Consider the following 24,091-nt stretch of genomic DNA (forward strand, 5'->3'; position numbering starts at 1 on the left):
AGTGACCTACAAGCAGTGGATGACGACTGACCGATCAACGCTTGAGACTATAATGAAACCCACAGACAAATTTTTCGACTGGAGAAACTTTGTGATTTACTGACTCATTCATTTATATAATCTGGACGAAGTAAGTTTCTACGTGATATGAAAGCATTTCTACAGCCATGCCTGCTTATTGTGTTATGCGACTTCGCTGAAAACTATTATTTCGTAATCCAAGATGAAATTCAGTCACATCACAGGACTAATGTGCAGACAACCATTCATACTTTCGTAATATATTATAACGAATCGCCATCCGATACAGTCTCTATTAAAAATCTGGTAATAATTTCACACTACCCGAAATATGACACTACAGCTGTACATCTGTTTCAAAAATATCTAATGGAGTCATTAAAACAAACATCTGTAATTCACCACAAAAATTATATATTTCTCCGATGGATTCTCTGCTCAGTATAAAAATAGGAAAAAATTTCCTGAACCTCACATTACATGGAGAAGATTTTGGATTTCCAACAGAATTGCATTATTTTTGCATATCGCATGGCAAAAGATCTACGACGTTGTAGGTGGGACACTTAAAAGGTTTGCGGCTTGTGCTAGTTTGCAGAGACCATCGATAAACAAATAACTACACCTAGGGAATTGTACGACTGGACAAGGAATCATCTCCCAAACATTAATACCGTTTATGCGACTAAGAAAGGCTATACTGAAGAGGAAAAAATGCTTGCTCTTCGATTTGCAAAATCCACCGCAGTGCCTGGAACACAAGTTTCATATAGTCCTGCTGTTTAGGATGGGTATTATACTTGCTAAGCAGTTTTAAAATGCAGTTGAAACAACGCAGCATCCTGTCTGGAAAGATGATCAGGCTATTTCATCTCAGCAATGAAAGGTAAGCATTTCTTACAGAACTTCAGGTTTAACAAAATCCATGTGACAATTTATTTCAGGTAATAATTTAAAAAATTCGAATTATGTACTACATGTTAAATTACATAGCGACATTCAAGAATATGATCAAATATATTTAAAAACAACGAATGTGTGGGACATAATTATCGCGACTTATACGGTTAGCTTACGCTTGCTGTGACATAATAATTTTTATCTTTGTAACCTATAATGATTCCAAGTTGAAACTTATCAGTTCATTATATCACTAATTGAGGCATACTATATTTTTTTTTTTCATTAAAATAGAACCCCTGCATTTTTAAATATGAGTATATGAAAATTGTTTCACCATGTTTTTTTAGTGTAATTGAATACATGCAGAAAACAATATAAGCAATAAAAACTATCACATATTAAGAACGTATCGCCCAATTTTTGTAAATTTATCTGGAGACGTTGTTGAGATATATAATTTTAATTGAAGCGGCGTGCTTACAAAAATGTGATTTTTCTTCATGTTCGAAACGCCACTGACAAAAAACGAAAAGCACAGGACATATGAAACTCGGCAGTTTTAGTTAGCGCGTCAGGTAAAACAAACCCTCAAAATTTGAAAGAAATCTGAGTCGGTCGGGTTGAGTGCCTTGTTGATTTGATATGGAATGACCCGTAACATCATAGATGTTTAGCATTTCAAAACTTTGCAGTGTTTAACTAATCTCTCCATAGTACAACTACAAAAAAGTAATATAAATGTTGTAGGTAAATGTTTCCCCCCCCCCACACACTTGAGTGATTTTGTTTTTGCCATATCTGATAGATGTTATTGGATGTAAATGTAATTATTATAAACGGAGAACTCAATCACGATAATGCAAGAAATGTATCACGTTTTCTAATAATAATAATAATAATAATAATAATAATAATAATAATAATAATAATAATAATAATAATAATAATAATTAGTGTATCAATCTTTGCGCCTGTAACAGTTGTGCAGCATGATTATTCGTTTTAATTTATTTTCTGTGACGTTATCTCTGCACTAATATTATTATTAATTTATTGCTATATAATAATATTTTGTAAAACGTTTCTACATTGTCACAATATATAGAAGGAACACTATATATGGACCTATCATATTATGTATGTGGTAAATCAAATATTGAATAATTATTAATTAGCAATAATAACTGTATATCGAAGTTTTTCATACTATTTTATTTATAACTTCATGTTACTGTTTTGGTACGTTCCATTAAACGTTTGTCATAAACGCAGAAAATAAATCCTTATTTTTACCGTGTAAGCAAAACATATGTGTATCTTATCTGTCGCCTTCCATACAAGATAAGACATGTCGGTGAGATGACCTTGTACTGTGCTTCTATTTATTACGAGCGTATCGCGACCGATCTTATCTCACTCGAGCGTGCGACATTCGACCGAGTTCAAGCGAGCGATTTAACTCCAATTCAGCACCCTGGTCTCAACATTAGATCTCAGATAATAGGCCTATATGCATGGGCACGTACGAATATTTTCATTGAGTTTGGTGGAAACTGCATACACATGGAGAATTTTGAACAGCAAAAATGTAGTTTCAAGTAAATGGCAAATTTGTGAAGAGAGATACAATTCTGATATATGGGGGAGGCTTAAATGACAATCGTTCCTGGAGCTGAAAAAAGACGTAGAAGCAAAAACCGATTACCGACTTTCTAAGTGCTCAAGGAATATTTTCGTACAAAAAAAAACTAAAAATGATATTTTGACCACTTTTTGTAAAACCTTAGTCATTAATGTCTCGTTTTATGTTGATTTCATCAATAAAACCACTTTCATAACATAGACACTAACAGCGATAAAATTGTTACCATAGTAACCATAATCATAATGCTTCTATATAAAACAAATGAAGTATTCCATACGCTCTTTCAGATGATATTAAAAAAGATAGGGTGTAATTTAAAAATATTTTGATGACATAACACGTGCAACCATAGTTACAAAAATATTTTGTTTCTATAAAAATATTCCTTTCTAGATATACAAGATTTGATCTGAGTTTCTATTCAAAATCCTTAGTTCAATTTCAATTACAATTATAATCTTGAAAAACCTGCATGAAGAGTTACTGACATTTTTACTAAACTAACGGATGAACTTTGTTCATATTTAGTAGGCCTATCCACATGTTAATTCAGTCGGGAATAATAAAATTAAATAGACTGCAATAGTTTTCAGTAAGGTTATACTCTGGATCCGACCATCACATTCGAGACGCATCAGAATCAACCCGAGGAGTCAATCTACAGAAAAGGACAATCTATGAACCAACTATCCCTTATTAAAAAACATCATATAAACTCAAGGATATAGAAGTCATCGGATTAATGGTGGGCACTAGAGAGACCATAACAAAACAATTCGTGTCATTCTGTCATAAATTTGGAGTCCCAACAGCAAGAATTAAGGAAATTTCTACGATAGCCTTGAAGGGTTCTTCGCAGATTTTACGGCGATACTTTTATTTCAATTCAAATTGGATTTTCTCATTCTATTTTTTTATCTGTATTTTTTATTTTACTGCAAATTTTCATTATGTGAAATATTATCTACTGTAAATTTCAGTTTATTGTAAACAAATTTCTTGTAAGACATTTTTAATGTCATTTTAAATGTTACTCTTTAACATTATTTGTCTTTGGCAACCTCACCAAGTTGAGGAAGTTTAAATAGTAAATATTAATGAGGCATTACTCGAAATCAAAAACACACAATGGCGTTCCAATAATCACTTTGAGAGAGGAACAGAGGCTAAGAGTGTTCGACAATAAGGTCCTTCAGGAAAATAGCTGAGGCTAAGAGGGATGAAGTCACAAGAGAATGCAGAAAGTTACCTGACATAATTAGGAATATTAAATCCAGACGTTTGAGATGGGCAGGGCATGTAGCACATATGGTTGAATCCAGAAATGCATAGTTAATTGTGAGGCCGGAGGGAAAAAGATCTTTGGGGACGCCAAGACATAGATGGGAGGATAATATTAAAATGGATTTGATAAAGGTGGGATATAATGGTAGGAAATGGATTAATTTTGCTCAGGATAGGGACCGATGGCGGGCTTATGTGAGGGCGGCAATGAACCTCCGGGTTTTCTAAAAGCCATTAAGTAGGTAAGTATTTGCCTGCCTGTTTCAATCTAAATAAATGCCTAAACTTCCGGGCTCTTAATAATAATAATAATAATAATAATAATAATAATAATAATAATAATAATAATAATAATAATATTATTATTATTATTACTAGTATTAAACAAGGAGAAAATCCACAAACGATTAGGGAAAAAAATAGGTTTGGAAGTAATTCCCGAAAAGACAAAGTATATGATTATGTCTCGTGACCAGAATATTGTACGAAATGGAAATATAAAAATTGAAAATTTATCCTTTGAAGAGCTGGAAAAATTCAAATATCTTGGAGCAACAGTAACAAATATAAATGATACTCGGGAGGAAATTAAACATAGAATAAATATGGGAAATGTCTGTTATTATTCGGTTGATAAGCTATTATCATCCAGTCTGTTGTCAAAAAATCTGAAAGTTAGAATTTATAAAACAGTCATATTACCGGTTGTTCTTTATGGTTGTGAAACTTGGACTCTTACTTTGAGAGAGGAACACAAGTTAAGGGTGTTTGAGAATAAGGTGCTTAGGAAAATATTTGGGCCTAAGAGGGATGAAGTCACAGGAGAATGGAGAAAGTTACATAACACAGAACTACACGTATTGTATTATTCTTCACCTGACATAATTAGGAACAATAAATCCAGACGTTTGAGATGGGAGGGCATATAGCACGTATGGTTGAATCCAGAAATGCATAGGTTAATTGTGAGGCCGGAGGGAAAAAATATCTTTGGGGACGCCAAGACGTAGATGGGAGGATAATGTTAATATTGCTTGAGAAAGGTGGGATATAATGGCAGGAACTGGATTAATCTTGCTTAGGATAAGGGCAGATGGCTGGCTTATGTGAGGGCGGCAATGAACCTCCGGGTTCTCTAAAAGCCATTACTTTTTTATTATTTTAGTAGGTTATTTTACGGCGCTTTATCAACATCTTAGGTTATTTAGCGTCTGAATGAGATGTGATAATGTCGGTGAAATGAGTCCGGTGTCCAATACCGAAAGTTACCCAGCATTTGCTAATATTGGGTTGAGGGAAAACCCCGGAAAAAACCTCAACCAGGTAACTTGCCCCGACCAGTAATCGAACCCGGGCCACCTGGTTTCGCGGCCAAACGCGCTAACAGTTACTCCACAGGTGTGGATAAAAGTCATTAAGTAAGTAAATATTCGCCTGCCTATTTCAGTCAAAATAAATGCCTAAACTTTCGGGCTATTATTAGTATTAGTAGTAGTAGTAGTAGTAGTAGTAGTAGTAGTAGTAGTAGTAGTAGTAGTAGTAGTAGTAGTAGTAGTAGTAGTAGTAGTAGTAGTAGTAGTAGTAGTAGTAGAGGCCAAATAGAAATGATCGGGACGAAATTGAAATACAAACTCCTGAGCCATTAATCCCCGAATCCACGCTTTCAGAAGTCGAAATTGCGATAGAAAATCTGAAAGAGTACAAGTCTCCAGGTATCGATCAAATTCCAGCAGAATTAATACAAGAGGGTGGAAGTGCATTATATAGCGAAATTTATAAACTTGTACTTGCTATTTGGGAAAAGGAAATTGTACCAGAACAATGGAAGGAGTACATAATTCTACCTATTTTTAAAAAGGGGGACAAAACCAACTGTGGTAACTTTCGAGGAATATCACTTTTGTTGACGTCGTACAAAATTTTGTCCAATATTCTTTTGAGAAGATTAACTCCGTACGTAGACGAAATTATTGGGGATCATCAGTGCGGTTTTCGGCGTAATACATCGACTATTGATCAGATTTTTTGTATTCGACAGATAATGGAGAAAAAATGGGAGTATAAGGGTACAGTACATCAGTTATGCATGGATTTAAAAAAGGAATATGACTCGGTTAAGAGAGTAGTTTTATATGATATTCTTATTGAATTTGGTATTCCGAAGAAACTAGTTCGATTAATTAAAATGTGTCTCAGTGAAACATACAGCAGAGTCCGTATAGGTCAGTTTCTATCTGATGCTTTTCCAATTCACTGCGGGCTAAAGCAGGGAGATGCACTATCACCTTTACTTTTTAACTTCGCTCTAGAATATGCCATTAGGAAAGTTCAGGATAACAGGCAGTGTTTGGAATTGAACGGGTTACATCAGCTTCTTGTCTATGCAGATGACGTGAATATGTTAGGAGAAAATACACAAACGATTAGGGAAAACACGGAAATTTTACTTGAAGCAAGTAAAGCGATCGGTTTGGAAGTAAATCCCGAAAAGACAAAGTATATGATTATGTCTCGTGACCAGAATATTGTACGAAATGGAAATATAAAAATTGGAGATTTATCCTTCGAAGAGGTGGAAAAATTCAAATATCTTGGAGCAACAGTAACAAATATAAATGACACTCGGGAGGAAATTAAACGCAGAATAAATATGGGAAATACGTGTTATTATTCGGTTGAGAAGCTCTTATCATCCAGTCTGCTGTCCAAAAATCTGAAAGTTAGAATTTACAAAACAGTTCTACTACCGGTTCTTCTGTATGGTTGTGAAACTTGGACTCTCACTCTGAGAGAGGAACATAGGTTAAGGGTGTTTGAGAATAAGGTGCTTAGGAAAAATTAGGGGCTAAGCGGGATGAAGTTACAGGAGAATGGAGAAAGTTACACAACACAGAACTGCACGCATTGTATTCTTCACCTAACATAATTAGGAACTTAAAATCCAGACGTTTGAGATGGGCAGGGCATGTAGCACGTATGGGCGAATCCAGAAATGCATATAGAGTGTTAGTTGGGAGACCGGAAGGAAAAAAACCTTTAGGGAGGCCGAGAGGTAGATGGGAGGATAATACTAAAATGGATTTGAGGGAGGTGGGGTGTGATGATAGAGACTGTATTAATCTTGCACAGGATAAGGACCGCTGGCGGGCTTATGTGAGGGCGGCAATGAACCTTCGGGTTCCTTAAAAGCCATTTGTAAGTAAGTAAGTTAGTAGTAGTAGTAGTAGTAGTAGTAGTAGTAGTAGTAGTAGTAGTAGTAGTAGTAGTAGTAGTAGTAGTAGTAGTAGTAGTATCAGTAGTAGTATTAAACAAAACAGGAACGGAAGGAAAAGTTTTAACATGTGTGTGGATACCAGAGATAGAGGCAAATTATTACATAATCCAAACTATCAGTGTCTGGGATCGAATCCTGATAACACATATTATGTAACAAGGCATTAAAAAAGGACCAGTCTGTTTGGTTTAACATTTGAATTGACAAATATCCCTCGATGAGGAAATAAATTCATCGTAATGTCTGTTTCGAACCGAGGGCCGTAGAGTGCATATCCCTGTACTGCAAAATGAGTTTGATTTTGCAATAACCAATTAAAAAATTGAAGAGTTCCGCAACTTCCCTTCCATCAAACATAGGTGATCCCTCCCCCTGTTTCACGTTGTAAATTATTTAAAACCTAAAAATAAAAAGAAAAATACAACTTCAATTTTAAATACAAAAAGGGACAGCATGTTGATCCCCTCCCCATTTAAATTAAAAGACTGACAGTAATAAACCACGCCCTGTCCGTCATGGCTGGGAGGGGGTTAAAAAACTTCAAGAGATCTCTCGCTTTTTATGAAACATTGCTCCTACGTAAGTACAAACACTATTCAGCCATATTTTAAAAATGGAACTACTCTAAGTGAAGTTGGTGCTTGGTGTGTTTGGCTGAAGGAATCATTTAAAACGTCCCTCCTACACGGGGTTATATGAATCGTGTATGAGTGCTCAAATGAGTTTCAACCCTTTCCGATACATGGGCGAACGTTCCCGTATCATTGTCTTACTTAACGCATTCATTTCCCTGGAGAGGACCGTATCATGAGACCAGCTCACATCAATAGTTCTGAGTTCAATTGACAATACGTAGTGGAAACCGTCTAGTGTACTAATTTTAATTTTGTTCCAAATGAAACAGACATGACGAACAATGAAAACAAAGATGCGCACTGTTTAACCAGATGTTTGTGACATCATCATTTCGAAGACGGCCCGAATTCGGGCGAGTGTAATGTGGATTTTGGTAGGTATTATCTCGAGATACTTGAATATCTGTTTCCAATATAATATCACTATTTCGTCTACTACTGCTCATTATGACAGCGAGAATCTACTTAAAAATTATTATAAAATAACAATGAATGATTTGATATTTTCCGTCAATGACGTAACATCTTGTATATAGATGTAAACCTTTATATTACATATTTATTCTAGGTACTAGCCGTACCCGTGCGCTCCGCTGCACCCGTTAGAAATAAATATAAAGTAATTACATAATTAAAATAGGACATTTGATCCAGGGAACATTCGTGTTTGAAAGAAGGATAAATCGTTTAATATGTTACTTCTTAATTTAAATTGCATCCAAATAATTAAAATGCGATCATTTTGGTCCAGAGACACTCATTTGGTGCAATGACAATTCCTTTAACATCTTTCTTAATTTTTATTACATGCAACCATAGTTTAATGAAGATTGACATCATTTAGATTCAATGTGTATATTTTATTTTACTTGTTATAGGTTTCCATTGAATTATGGTAATAACTTAATTTTAACCCTTGTTTTCTATGTATTCAGTAAATGGCGCTTGGCCCACTATGGTTCTGAACCCTTCAAATAACTTAAATTATATTACATATTATATTATATTATATTATATTATATTATATTATATTATATTATATTATATTATATTATATTATATCAGAAGTTACTGTAATAACATTATAGCATTATGTCCATCTAGAGAAACTACACTTTCCAATGGTGAAATAATAATTAATTATGCAAATCGGTTAATTTAGCTTCCGATATTACTTCATACAAACACAGAAACATTCTCTGTAGGCTATCTTTCATAGCTTTCGATTGTTGCTGTCCAAGGCCTCTTATAGACGAAGTCATTTGCTTTTTAATTCATTACACGGCCTTAGATGGCAGTTATTTTAATTTTAAAACTCATTTATGTCATTAAATATCAGTCCTATCAAAATTTTTAAGGAATAAAACTTATCGCAAATTATTTTTAAAGAAACGTTTGTTATGTAACATTTTTCATAAAAATCAATAATAAGCGAGATATTTCGATTTATTTAATTCAGTCCCCCTTATAACCCCCTTTTCAAATAATATATTTTGAATGCCATATAGCCTAAAATCTAAGTTACAACGAAGTTAATTTATATTCCAATTTTCATCGAAATCCGTTCAGCCATTATCGTGTGAAAAGGTAACAAACATACAGACAGACAGACAGACAGACATACAAACAAACAAAAATTTCAAAAAAGCAATTTTCGGTTTCAGGGTGGTTAATTATATATGTTAGGACCAATTATTTTTGGAAAATCAAAAATTACCAGAAAAATGTCGGCTACATATTTATTATTAGTATAGTTTAACGTTTTCGTCGTACCGAACGACATCATCAAATACATGATTGGAAAACAATATAATAATCTTTTATTTTGTATACCATATACCCTTATTATCAATAATTAAAACCTTAAACTAATGTGCATAATTAATATAAAAGTAGGCCTACAAGTCTTCATAGTTTAAGAATATTAAAATTTGGGAAATATCATATAACGTGTTATGTATGAAGACTTACAAATTTGGCTGTTTTTTCACACAACTTGCTTACACACAGATTTGACTGTCTTTGACTGTCTAGAAAAATGAAGCGCATAAGATTTGCTGCTGATATGGCGTTGTTAGCAGAAGAGGAGATGATACTAAAGGATATGCTACAGGAGCTAAATGACAGCTTGAGCAGTATGGTATGAAGATAAATGCAAACAACACGAAGACCATGGTCATAGGAAGAAAAATAAAGAAGGTAAACTTGCGAATTTTAAACGAGACAGTAGAGCAAGTGAACAGCTACAAATACTTGGGATGTACTATAAGCAGTAAAATGAGCTGCTGCCAGGAAGTCAAAGTGAGGAATAACAATGGCAAAGAAAGCTTTTAAGAGAAAAAGGGGCACCTTCTGCGGATCTTAGAAAAAGAACTAAGGAAGAGACTAGTGAAGTGTTTTTGTGGAGTGTGGCATTGTATGGACATTACGACGAGGTGAAGAGAAACTAATAGAAGCATTTGAAATGTGGATATAGAGAAGAATGGAGCGTGTGAAGTGGACAGAAAGAGTAAGAAACGATGCTGTGTTGGAAAGAGAGAGAGTAAAGAAAGAATGATTTGAAACTGATCAGAAAGAGAAAAAGGAATTGGTTGGGTCACTGGTTGAGAAGAAACTGCCTGCTGAAGGATGCACTGGAAGGAATGGTGAACGGGAGAAGAGTTCGGGGCAGAAGAAGGTATCAGATGATAGACGACATTAAGGTATGTGGATTATATGCGGAGACTAAGAGAAAGGCAGAAAATAGGAAAGATTGGAGATAGCTAAGTTTGCAGTGAAAGACCTGTCCATGGGCAAAACACTTATGTATGTGTGTAGCAGAAGCAATATAACAGTATTAAGCCAGGTTACTAAAGTAAACAACGCCCTTATAATTTCAAGAAAAAAATAATGAATATTTATTCACTCCACCAACATTTGTATCACATCAACAAGCACTAATAACTATTTAGAAACATTTTCAGGATATCAAATTGATCAATTATTCACAATTTATGATGGAAATAACTCAAATCACTATTTTCTATCAGATCACATATCATGGCCTTAAACTCCATTTCCATTTTCCTATATTCTTACAGCTTGTCCAAGTCAAGTCTGCGAGTGGGGATATCGGGATGGAATGTAGAGGCAAAACACAGTTGCCACATAGATCCCTTGACGCTCAGATTTCAACGTGTGGACATCGTTCAAAATACACTACGGAGCGCACGCATTTTTTGTCCTTGTCTTCAGATAAAGGCAACAGTTACGCTGTCCCCCAGCCTCCCCCCTCATGCAACTTTATCTCCTACGCCCACGCTGGCCAATCAGAACGCCAAAACTTACTGTCAAGCAGAAGTAGAAGTACAGTCTATTTCAAAGCGTCTTAAATTGTTACCGCTCTATGAACTGAAGCGCAGTAGGAAAACTTTGCTTCATATGAGACTGTACTGGTCTCCTCTCGTTACCGCCTCCTTTCACTACAGAACTGCCTCCAACTTCCCCTCTCGGCTCGCAGACTTAACTTGGTCGAGCTGTAATCTTGATCTGAATAGATGTATCTCTGGGATTTTGCCTTCAAACTAAGCCTCTTCTGCCACTGGATCCTTTGCTTCCACACCTGTACCTGGCGCCAGAAGATCAACATCAAAAATGGCCTGCATAATTTCCTCGAACGGATCCCGTGTCCTATCAGGATCTGGGTTTTCTATGTATCTGGCCCATGCTTCTCCAGCTTTCTCGCACACTCGTAAGACCTCTGGCTGCAATTCCCCTGTCTCAGTTAGAATCTTCACCTCCTTCAAGAAGGAGTGTCTTGCGGCATCAGTAAACACTTGATTGTTGCGAGCAACCTGCAGGTAATATTTCATCTTATCAATTTTGGTTTTGGTTTTCTTCTTGTTGATTATGTCGTCAAACTGCCACGCTACCCACAAGGCCAAGTCAACCAATTTGGGAGCATAAGAGTAGTTCATTTCATCTCTTGGGATTAAAGCAGGCATTTCAGTTCCAAAGAGGCACATGGGAACTGATTCATTCTCGTCAAGTAACATGTTGTAGGGAACCAAAGGTTTGATCACGTCCTTGTACAGCATCCAACATGTGTCAGCAGCAAAAGCAGATGCTACTCGAGGCAAGGTGACAACCTCTGGACCCATGTTCCTAAGAGTCCATGGTTTAAAAGGAATTCGATATCTGGATAGCAAATTCCCAAAGTGTTCTGCAACGTTCTTGTCCAGATACCGCCGCTGTTTCTCAAAATTCACGCCTCTGTCGTATAGAAATTTTATAAGCCACTTAGTATCATTCTTCACCCGCTTTCTTGCAAAGCCGTCTTCATTCTTGGATATATCCTTGTAAGATATCTTCCCGGATGGCTTGTTAAACTCATATGTAGGTATGTCAGGTGCCCGAGCTGCCAGTTCAACCATTCTTCTAACTAGTTTTACTGCATCAAAGCCTTCACCTCGTCTATCTCCATCAAAATCTGAAAATTTGTACAGTTTTAAAAACATAATTCTATATGAAATAATAAAATTCTGGCTCTTTGCGCTATCGTAAATTTGATTTTCAATATATTAGTCAAAGGGATTTAACGGGGAATGCTAGCATTTAACTACACTGAGAAGCGTATTAAGTTTGGAAAATGCAAATCAAAGAATATTTTCCGTAAAAATACAGACATATAGCCTACAGTATTATGGATTGTGGTAGTGGCAGTAAGCACTATAAAAAGATATCTGGAAAGAGACGAACATAGCTATTCAAATATTTGTGTAGAGCAGGCATGTCAATTAATGCCCATAGGAGCAAGCGCGCGCTTTAGAGCCCAGGAGAGCCTGAGCGCTTTACAGCGGAAAGGAAAGAGACAGACGAAAGAGGTGGTATATGCCGCTTGGTCGAGTTATATTCAGGGATGGCCAGCACTGATTCAATAGATAAAGGGAAGAGAATTATTAAAACTGTATCCATATTAATTTTTAGATTTGCCTGACAAGTATAAGTGCATTATAGGAATGTAAGTTTTAATTTTAATGCTCATTTTTCACAAGTTTGATTTTTTTATTCAAAAGAAATATTTTCTCAACTTTTCGTATAGAAAAGTGAAATTTTCAGGTATAGGCCTATTTATTTAGTAGCCTTACATAATGTTTTCGTAAATCTAATATGCCATATATACGTATTACTGAAGATAGTGTATTGAAAATTTTGGAAATATTCGCATGGAAATTGTTTGTAAGGAAATGAATTAACAAAGCAACTACTGTTACATCATAAGCAAAAGATACGTGCACATGTGTTGTAAAAATGTCAGCTCTATAGCTTCAGCAGATTTCGAGAAAATAATTTAATATTCTGATGATAGGAAGTTGCTCACAAATATCACCTTAAAAGCATATTGCGATAAGAATTTTGTTATGGAATATTAGTTACACTTAAAACATATACAGCACCTAGGTAACTTTGCTTTGTACTGTAATATTGTTTTGATTACTTTATTGATTACTTTTGTAAGGCTAAAGATACCATCAATATAAATTCCAACTTATCATGTCATACTCAATCTCTTTCTTTGGAATGTCACTTTCTTTATGAATGATGTGTTTCATCCACTTAATACAGTATAATATTATACTACTATGGAATTTAAGTGAATATTCCTCTTAACTCTCTATTATGTTATTAAGATTAAAACACAAGTGCAATATTAAGAAATCAGTGTTAGTACTTTTGTTTTACAGACAATATAGATAATATTAAACAGATAGAAGCCATATAAAAATAACGACATAAAATTTCACGTTCCGTTTGAAGTTTGTGCACCACTGTTTTCTTAATCCAGCAGGTTGCTTATTCATATAGGCTACACAACCCTTCCTCTTTCCATATTTAGCCCTTGCTGCCCGCGCACGACGTCAAGGTCGGAAAAATGCGCTTGCTTTGACATCACTGGTGTAGAGTATTCCATGAAGATCACAAGAAACTTGATTCTTTTAGGCCTACTCCCAAATACGAAATTTATGCACCAATTTTTACACACCCACAACATCAATATATTCGAAGCGATATAAAACTTCTTGGAACTGGAAATGTCAGAAAATAACACATTCGCTCCTTTTACCATCCATAGATCCTCTCCAAAACACATACGGTCTTACTATAATTATACAGACCTTTAACTGTCTTGTACTTACACAGCGAATAGCTCGTTTATAAGTCGTGTGCAAATTCCTGACTAATAATCACTACTTACGTCGTGTATAGCAATACAACTGTTACACAGCTACGTCATAGTTTCGTCATTATTTTATTACTAAAATTAATAGAATAACTGAGATCCTCTATCGCATCCGATAGTATGCGGTAGTGTGCCGCGTTAAGTGTCGTTAGTATTGGATCGACAGAGAGGTGCAGACGGCTGTCAAACGCTGGTTCCGATCCCAGGCCGCCGACTTCTACGACACAAGGATACAAAAATTGATCCCATGGTATAACAAATGTCTCAATTCCAGTAGGGGATATGTTGAAAAATAGTGCTACAATTGCTGTATTTTTTCAATAAATATTTCCATGCAACTGTGCTTTTTTCTGTAAACGGCCCCAGGGAAAATCACTTTCTGGACGGCCTCGTAATTGCGGTCGAGTGGCCAAAATTTGTATAAGCACTTCCTTTGACATTATTAACATTGTGGGAGAAAAAATTTAACTTTTTATCAGTCCTCATCAGCTACGCTCGTTAGGTACGACAGTAAACCGCAGTCATGTGGTAAGACGACGGAAAGAAATCAAGAAGATCGTAGAATTGTAAAGTTCACAAATACTGTACATTATAGCCTAGTAAGACATTATGTAGATATAATCATGACAATGGTAAACATGATTGGAAATGAAGGCTAGATTATGTCTTATTCTTTAAACTCAGAGGAGTACTTATTTCTGACCGATGACCATCATTCTAAAGGCTGGTTCACAATAAACAGAGAACGGAAGCGACAAAGGGAACGAGAACGGATATATTGTTAAAATAAATGTATTTAAATGTGAGCATTCACAATAGTTAATTGTGTATTCTCACATTTAAATAAATTTATTTTAACAATATTTCCGTTGTCGTTTACATTCCCGGTTTATTGTAAACCAGCCTTAACATGAATGCAGCGCAGGTAGGAGCCCCGGGTAAAGCCTAGAATTTTTAATTGAATATTACACTTATACTACGTCATACTACGTTTGACCAATAAAACGGTACGAAAGAACGTCTTTCAACCAATCATGGCTGCTTATCACACAATTTTATCACTTTCCTAGCATTTGTTCCTTTGCCAACATTTCAAACTGTAAGTTCTTTACGATATTATAAAACATGCTTTGCGATCGTCATTTGTTTCCCGCATAGACATTCGACTGAAAATGACAGCTCCGTTCAAGCGTTTTGGTGAAGATAACATTAGTGAAATATAATTTTATTAAATCAATTAATATCTATTTTATTGTATTGGAGTACTTCATTTCTTCTAATCTTTATATACTTTCTTTTGTTTTTATCACCTTCCTACCGTTTGTTTCTTTTTTTTTAATTTTAGTAGGTTATTTTACGACGCTTTATCAACAGCTTAGGTTATTTAGCGTCTGAATGAGATGAAGGTGATAATGCTGGTGAAATGAGTCCGGGGTCCAACACCTAAAGTTACCCAACATTTGCTCATATTGGCTTGAGGGAAAACCCCGGAAAAAACCTCAACCAGGTAACTTGCCCCGACCGGGAATCGAACCCGGGTCATCTGGTTTCGCGGCTAGACGCGCTAACCGTTAATCCACAGGTGTGGACTTTTGTTTCTTTGTTTGCCAACATTTCAAACAGGAAATTCTTTACGGTACTATAAATCATGCTTTGCGATAGTCATTTGTTTACCACATAGACAGTCAACTGAAAATGTCGGCTCCGTTCAAACGTTTTGGTGAATCTAATTTTAGTGAAATAGAATTTTAGTAAGTCAATTTATATTTTATTGCATTAGAGTACTTCGTTACTTCTAATCTTTATATACTTTCTACTAATCGTGTAATAGTCAATTAAATCCCACTCGAATTTTGATTTTCTCTAGATAAATCAAAACCTCTAGTGAGATTACTGTTGAAAAATCTACAGTGATAGTCGTGGCAGAGAATGTTACAGTTGGGGGCTTTCTCAGGTAGGCCCTATCTCCGGTTTCCCCAGTATTGACATCGAAATAAGTCTCTCAACATATCTCACATTGCAGAATCACATTCATCAGAATTTCTGCGATGACCGGTCGACAAATTGCGGAGGAGGTTGATCCAGAGGCATATGGGATTGTCTACATTAGCCCTGGATACACAGCGAGTCTTGGCATAATCGACCGATAGGGTTAAAGTGGCTAATAGGGGTTAGTACAATGAAGCATAGCAGTCTAAATATTGGGTGGTCACATCCCTGTATGCATCAACCAATTACTAACCGTTAATTACGGAAGTTGCCATTCTGTCCTGCCAATCTCAATAGGCCTATTTGTAATTTCTCTTCAGAAGGTGTCAGAAGTAAAACAAAATTACCTGAAACAAGAAAAAAAATCATAAGTAATAATCTGGTATTAAAAGATTTCATCTACACTAACGTTTATCAGAAATACCAATAAATTTTAATATCGTTTTCCGAGGTATCCAGGAAACACGGCGAGGTCAAAATTAATAAATTCTACTCTCACTTTGAGAGAGGAACATAGGTTAAGGGTGTTTGAGAATAAGGTGCTTAGGAAAATATTTGGGGCTAAGAGGGATGAAGTTAAGGAGAATGGAGAAAGTTACACAACACAGAACTGCATGCATTGTATTCTTCACCTGACATAATTAGGAACATTAAATCCAGACGTTTGAGAACGGGCAGGGCACGTATCACTTATGGGCGCATTCAGAAATGCATATAGAGTGTTAGTTGGGAGGCCGGAGGGAAAAGACCTTTGGGGAGGCCGAGACGTAGATGGGAAGATAATGTTAAAATGGATTTAAGGGAGGCGGGATATGATGATAGAGACTGGATTAATCTTGCTCAGGATAGGGGCCAATGGCGGGCTTATGTGAGGGCGGAAATGAACCTCCGGGTTCCTTAAAAGCCAGTAAGTAAGTAAGTAAGTAAGTATTCGTTTATACACCGCGGTCGGCTCATTACATATCTACCGCAATACTGATAACTATAAAGACAAAGAGTTTCATCCGCTCTTTAATTAATTTCAACACTTTCTTCTAGAGACAAGTTGAAGATAATTACGAGAGGTTTATAATAATTTGCGTATTAACACCGCAATTTTGTCGAAAATAATGACATAATTAGACTGTTCGGCAGAAGACCTTTACTGAAACGACTGTAATTTAAATTTGAGAAATTCCTGCATTGTAATCTTCCCCGTGTCTGGTGCGTAGGCCTATAATTAAAACATTAAGATTTCTGATAGGGAAAGACCTATGCTTGCGTATATTTAATATTATCTTCGCATACGAACATATATTTCGAATAATATTAACAAAAGACTTCTCATAATTTCCAGATGTACAGCGTGTCTCAAAAATAGAGGACAAAAATTCAAGAACAGATTCCTATACCTGGTAAGGTTTATCTTGTCTCAGTAGCAATAAAACCAAGCCCCTTCAAATGAGGGTGGAGATTATAGGAGGGTTGTAAATTTTCAGGATTCCTTTCAAAATCTTGTTACTATATAGGCTACTGGAACTCAGTTTCTTGAAAGACAAGCTCAGTGATGGAACTACACAGTACGAAGAGAGATATTTTGCTATTTTATTTTGCGTTACAGAATGTATACCTTATTTTATTTCAAGAAGTGCAGTTCGGTGGCTCCTTTGAACACCCACTTACAGATTTATGACTTCCTGCACAAACACCTCTGACAATTCCATCCTGTCCCCTCGTCCCAACATTGCACAGTTGCCACAATCCTGGTGACCTTCGAAATTATGCAGTGAAACTGACGGGATTCTTGAAATTCGGAAAAGATGCGACAACTCTGCCTCCACGTGGATTTGACGGGAGCCTGTCAATTCTTCTGAACGAAGGTTGTGATTGGTTACTAACAGGAGAAGACAAGATTTCCGTCACAGTAAGGAAGACATTTATTTATGACAACCAATTAGTAGTGGACAGTAGAAGGTCTGTCGGCAAAGTCTTTTCTATGAAACTGCACTCCATGAAATAAAATAAGTTATATCAACTAGTCCCTTCCGCCACTGGATTGATGGACGGCACCGATCTACTCCCCCCATCGCCATAACAACGCAGATGAAGTAAGACATATCTCCTTTCTCTCTCTTTTCACAGTGAGACAAGATACATCACACAGCCTTTAACATGTAGAACATATACATTACACAAATTTGTCGGGAACGAACAGATATTTCCTTTTGTTAGCTGTGATCCGTCCCAGAAATCTGTAGAGCAGAAAGACGAAACAAGACCTCTGCGCAAATGATATGTGGGAGGGCTAGGACCAATGATCGCTCTGGGGATGTGTTGGTTGAATGAAGCTAGCAATCGCTTGCACGGAGGGAAACATTTCTATCTGAACTCTACTCTACCTTTTACCACGAACATATTACCCCTTAGCGGCCTTGAGCTGATGCTGCCCGCAATACACTCCGGCACAGATAGACTGAAGTTACTCTACAGATCCCTGGGACGGACCATAAGTGACTGAGCCCACTGGCATGCTCTAGGAGTCTAGGACTAACGAGCGGTACACCTGCACCGAGACACCTGGTTGGATTTGCCGAAGTTTTCCTCAGCTGTAAGGAAAATGTCAAATAATTCTATGGCGAATCGAATTTTCGGATTCTTGCTCAAAATACCATCCTTTATCACCAATTCCATCGACGCTATTACCTCCGCAGGTGATAAAAGTGGTTTTGTAACCGATAAATTACATGACAGCTAAGAGAGTTCCAACTGAATCAATATGAATGCTTAACAATTTAAATTACTCAAAGTATTATGATTTTATAACGAAAGTTACGCATTTATTTACCTGTGTTCATTTGTGTCTGTGAAATAATAGTGTGATTACGAACTGACGATTAGACAGTATTTGAATGAATCTCTTATTTGGCTGCAAATAAGTTATGACCAGAGACCGGAAGTTTAGGCATTATGAATCATTAAAATAGACAGGCAAAAAGGCATCATAAACAGCTAAAATAGGCAGGCAAAAATACATTATAAATAGCTAAAATACGCAATAGAAGGCAATTACAAAACCCTTGCACTAGACCCACAACCTTGCACTTTCCACTAAGGGATTTCGGCAGCAAGAAAAGCTTTACATAAGTCGAATGCAAATTGAGATTTTCGACTCGATATTGCAATTACTGTTGGAAGCAAAGGAATCTTCTTCCCAGTAGCCTTGGAAAGTGCATTTTTGTGTTTGGTTGTACTGATATGTTGCGATATGAAATATTTAGCTAGCTACAACAACATCGCAATGAAAACTGAAAGAAAAATAACCGTTAAAAATAACGTTAGACCCACACTCACTGTTGCCTTGTCAAATAAACACAAGCGATAATTAAAACGCTTACTGTTTACATTTTTGCACGGCAACACTCACTGTTGCAAAGAGAATATGAACTTACTGAAAGACAATAATATAATTCGGTGGTCATTTTCATTGTAGCAGTTATAGAAATAAATTAAAATATACCTGTAGGCAATTTTTAATAATAAATTAATAAATAATAGATAAATAATCAAATAAAAGCAAAAAAAGCATTTATTTTATAAATTAGGCATTTATATGAAACAAGGCAGAAAAGGGCAACATAAAACTTTGACGTTTCAATCACAAAGGTATAATTCGTACAGATTTACTTTCAAAATGAAGATAGATTTAACACATTTAAAAAGTCATTCTGCCAAAGTTCCGGTCTCTGGTTATGACATACATACACTAAAAACCGCATAGAAGAACCAGCATCGTAAATTGGATCTCTGAGTTCTTGATCAGTACGCTTTTCTGCGTTTGGTCTGTTCTGTAAGAAGATGTAATACGTATTTAACGCTACACAGATTAATTCGCTTGGTCTTTTCTTTTCAGTCTTGTGCAATTCATAATGTTATATAATTTCTTCGAAATAAAGATATATCTTAATAGGAGATTTCAACGCAAGGTTAGGAGTGAAACTTCTATACACTTCAGGAGGTCGACTGCGCCTTGCTTACTGAAAATGTCAATTCTGCATTTTTAGTGACCAAGAAACGTTGGCACCAGTTGATATTACACACTTCCCCATTTACGTAAAAATGCTAATGAAGAAAGCACCTATAATGTGTTTCATTTTACAAGTAAACATTAATAGCATATTTTGTTTACTTATAAGTATTTTATGCTCGACCATGCCGAAATGTACTAATTATACTCTTGGTAGCAGCCCTTTAATGAACCTCATTAAAGCACACCTATTCATTAAAGTTCAGGTGTTCCACCAATCAGAAAACATCATTGTAGCAATATGAAAGCGCAAGTATCGATTATTCTCGGATATGCAATCGAAAGACAACTAGCGAAACGTCACGGAGGCTGGAAATCCAATACTGTCGCAGAAGGTTATGTTCTGTTACTATAATAATTAGCGTTAATTGTAAATAATATTCAAATAAATTCAATTTGTCATCTCGTTTTTCAATGTCGAAATCAATTTCAAAGTTACATCAAGATTAATGTTTATTTTACTCTCTAGATTATATCAAGGTCAATGGCATTTGTGTCTCGGAAAAAATCAATACTTTCGCGTCTGCTCACATCTCACAATTTACGAGAGATATTGCACAAGGTCAGTTCCGCTCCCCAGTCAGATAAGAATAACATGAATACTTATGAATAATTTCAAGTTGCGCTCGTTTCATAAACATACTCGCGTCTTAATTACTACCATTATAGGCTCGTTGCATAATGTACTATTAGATGTTAGCGTTGAAAGTACAACCACTTGATTATGCGGAGCGTTCAGCTTTACTCCCGGCCGGGAACACAAGCATCAAGACATGCTTCCATGGTCGGCATAATCCATATCATTATCGACACTTTTCCTCCTGCGTATTTTTATTCATAAAATTTTGATTAAAAATAGCAAAATGAATAGGGCTAGGAATCGTATGCAAATGCTAGAGGGATTTTTATATTATGTAAAAAAATTATGTAACTTATCCTTGTTCTAGCAATATATTATTATTATTATTATTATTATTATTATTATTATTATTATTATTATTATTGTTATTATTATTGCTAGCCATATCCGTGCGCTTCGCTGTTAGAAATGAATATTGACTTAGGCTAAATCTAAATACAGTTTTGTAATTAAGTTACTTAGTGAATAATAGCTTTTTTTACTTTGTAAGTCGTTTGAAAGTTGTATTTAAAACTATTAATTTAACTGTTATTATCATGCAATACTTTCTGGAGTTGTTCAGTTAAGATTGATATTATATTAGACCTAATAGACTATTGGTCAGCGTCTGAAATGGAATATACTTGTAAGAACTGAAGGCTCTTACTCTCAGCTTGAAGAAGATTTCCAATTAAATGATAAGCCTATGCTTGAACTTTAAATGATGGCGTAGAATTGACTTTATGTATTTCTTTTACACCAAATGATGCCACTTGGAATAAGGTGGTGTACTGTTTTATATTATTTGAAAAGTGTGTTGATAACAGATGTGTACTACGTTAAATAAGGTTTCAAATGGTTCTGGAAGCTCTTGAATCTCAGGAGGAACAATTTTTACAACAGCGCAAATAATTCGTTTGGCTCATTACCCCATTGTTTTCATTGCAGAGTTTATTCATTTTAACACAATTCAAATGAGCATAGTTAATATTTGGATTATAAGATAATGGAATGCTAAGCTAACGTACTATTACTGCATACTAAATCAATACACTCTCGTTGTTCGTCAATTCTCTGAGATGAAAATGAATGTGGTACATAAATATTATTTTAAGAAACACAGGAAAAGAATAGGGGTAAATGATGAGCGCAGAAACACTATTTCGTGACATTTTGTAAAATAACCTTAATGTCAAATAAAAAACCTGACATACCATTCACATTTTGTTTTTTATAAGAAAAAATACGTGTTTAACCAATTTACATTCAGTTTTGTGAAGCTGTGAAGGTTTCTGAAGTTTTTTGAATCCACATGTTCGTGTATTTTTTATATTTGAGATTCGTTCATTAATTCTGAAATTTTTTTGGACTTAACCTTAAACTGAACACAAATCAACAAATACTCAGAACTGAGCATGCTACAAACCATAGTCAGAATAACATGAGAAATAACTTATAAAAATGAGAATATACCAACGTTCGTTCTTACCAAATATGAGTATATAGAGTAAGGGAGGGTATTGTCGGATACCATTTTGATGTTTCAAAATAAAGGTAATTGAATAAAGTTAGAACTGTAATTACTTAGTATTAAAATAACCTCTTGGGGTTCCTGCAGATTTTACATAAGTATTAGGTAATTTACATAATATGTATTTGCTGTATAACTTGCAAAGACAAAACAGAAATAATATCATCACTGACAGAATGGGAAGCTAACGTCGGATACATTAGACATTATTATGTAAGAGGTATGATAATGCATTTAAAATAATATATTGCATATCAGAAACTATTACAATAGTGTTCTGTTTAGCCAACTGATATGCAAGCCTTTTAACATCATTTCTGGTTCATCCAAAATATTTTCTCTCCATCATTAACACATAGTCAACTAGCTTCTCTTCAAGTGAAGCTGGGAGTATTGGTTTTCGTCCAAGTTTCGATTTAAAGGCTTTGGTGGGCTCAGAGTTGGATCGTACATAATCAAATAATGTTGATCGAGGTACATTGAATCTTTTGGAAGCAGCAAGATAGCCCATTCTTTTCTCCCGTACTGCGACAATGGCATTTACCATATCTTCAGACTTCCATTTTTTTAGACTGAATCTCTTTTTTCTTTTGCTTTAGGCATCTAAAAATATCAGAAGAAGAAACAATTCGTTACTTCATAATATTCGATTAATTAGAAAATTAATTACTTACATTAATTAAAAATACCCATGAGTAAAAATGTAGTGGTTTGTTACAGAAAACATATAAATGGGTTTAAGGCAGCTTTTATGTAGCGAGCAGCATTGAAAGGCAGCCGACATTGCCCTCGGCTAGTATCCGACATTGCCCTCGGCTAGTATCCGACATTGCCCTCAGCTAGTATCCGACATTGGCCGACTTTTCACAAACAGAAAAACAAGCCAGCTGCATGAAACATGTTGTCGATAGCATTTCTGCAATTAGAGAATTAAGAAGCCTTATCTATTGTATATCAAACAGTGCATACCATGTTGTGTAAATATAAGAATAACTTGTAACGAATAAATCACATTACTTACCCTCAAAAAGTTTTTTTTTTTTTTTTTTTTTTTTTTTTTTTTGCAGAAACGTTGAAAACACGCTATTCACACACAGTGAAGCACTCAACAGTAATGGCTATTCATGCAGATGTTCGTCTACTTGTAGAGAACGCAATGCATTATTTTCACATCAGATTGCACCATTCGATGGAAAAGAAATATGTTATCCGAGATTATCCGACATTACCAGACCTATCCGACAATCCCCTCCCTTACTCTATTCTATACAAGATGGACACTTGAGTATATTCTACTATGTTTTCATGTTGTGAATATGTAATCAAAAATGAGTAAGTACTCAAATGTTTTTATTCTTATTAACAAGAGTATTTACTAAAAAAAAAGTCTAGTATATACTATACACTCATTTTTATTCTTATCGGGAATGGATAATATTGAACTACTGCACAACAAAAAGCATTCCCAAATACTTCCATCTACCTGACTCTAACACCACAGTCTAGTACATACAGTCACGAAGCTCAATATGTAATAAATATGGATCCATAGATAGTTGCTGACCACTAGGGTCACTACTATCGCCTCATTACAGACAATGCGAAATAGTACCTGCACAGTCTATTGTTCCTAGCAACCTCACAACTCAAGCTTCGTGACTATATACTAGACTGTGCTAACACCTCCTTTCACCTTATTTCTGTGTCATTTATTGTCAGTTGCCGCGCCAACAGTCTGAGTGTCAAGTGCGTGGTTTTGTTGTATTTTGTGTGCTTCCGTTCATGATGCCTCCCGCAAAATTTCTGAAAGTAGTTGCATTCTGTTTACGCCAGATCCGGTATGTACTATTTACAGAGAATAATTTACCGCTCAACATTACAACAGGACGAAATATAAAGATATTCTA

The 24,091-nt window shown here is 35.5% G+C and overlaps 1 protein-coding gene across 7 annotated transcripts in view; it reads right to left on the reverse strand.

Moving 5' to 3' along the window:
* Positions 1 to 24,091, reverse strand: part of LOC138701967 (uncharacterized) — a 1,800,590-nt gene that overhangs the window by 1,717,534 nt on the left and 58,965 nt on the right. The window contains exons 2-3 of one of the 7 annotated variants that reach the window (XM_069829371.1): positions 16,225 to 16,318; positions 9,243 to 12,230 (exon numbers count right to left, since the gene is read on the reverse strand). The exons of 4 other annotated variants lie outside the window; for them this stretch is intronic. In XM_069829371.1, the coding sequence (XP_069685472.1) occupies positions 11,326 to 12,230; positions 16,225 to 16,246 (927 nt within the window). In that variant the 5' untranslated portion in view covers positions 16,247 to 16,318 and the 3' untranslated portion in view covers positions 9,243 to 11,325. Of the gene's footprint in view, positions 1 to 9,241; positions 12,231 to 16,224; positions 16,319 to 24,091 lie in introns of those variants that run through there. 2 more of the 7 variants (XM_069829370.1, XM_069829372.1) reach the window with 2 other exon arrangements.

Source organism: Periplaneta americana, chromosome 6, assembly GCF_040183065.1.
Source record: "Periplaneta americana isolate PAMFEO1 chromosome 6, P.americana_PAMFEO1_priV1, whole genome shotgun sequence".
NCBI classification, from domain to species: domain Eukaryota; kingdom Metazoa; phylum Arthropoda; class Insecta; order Blattodea; family Blattidae; genus Periplaneta; species Periplaneta americana.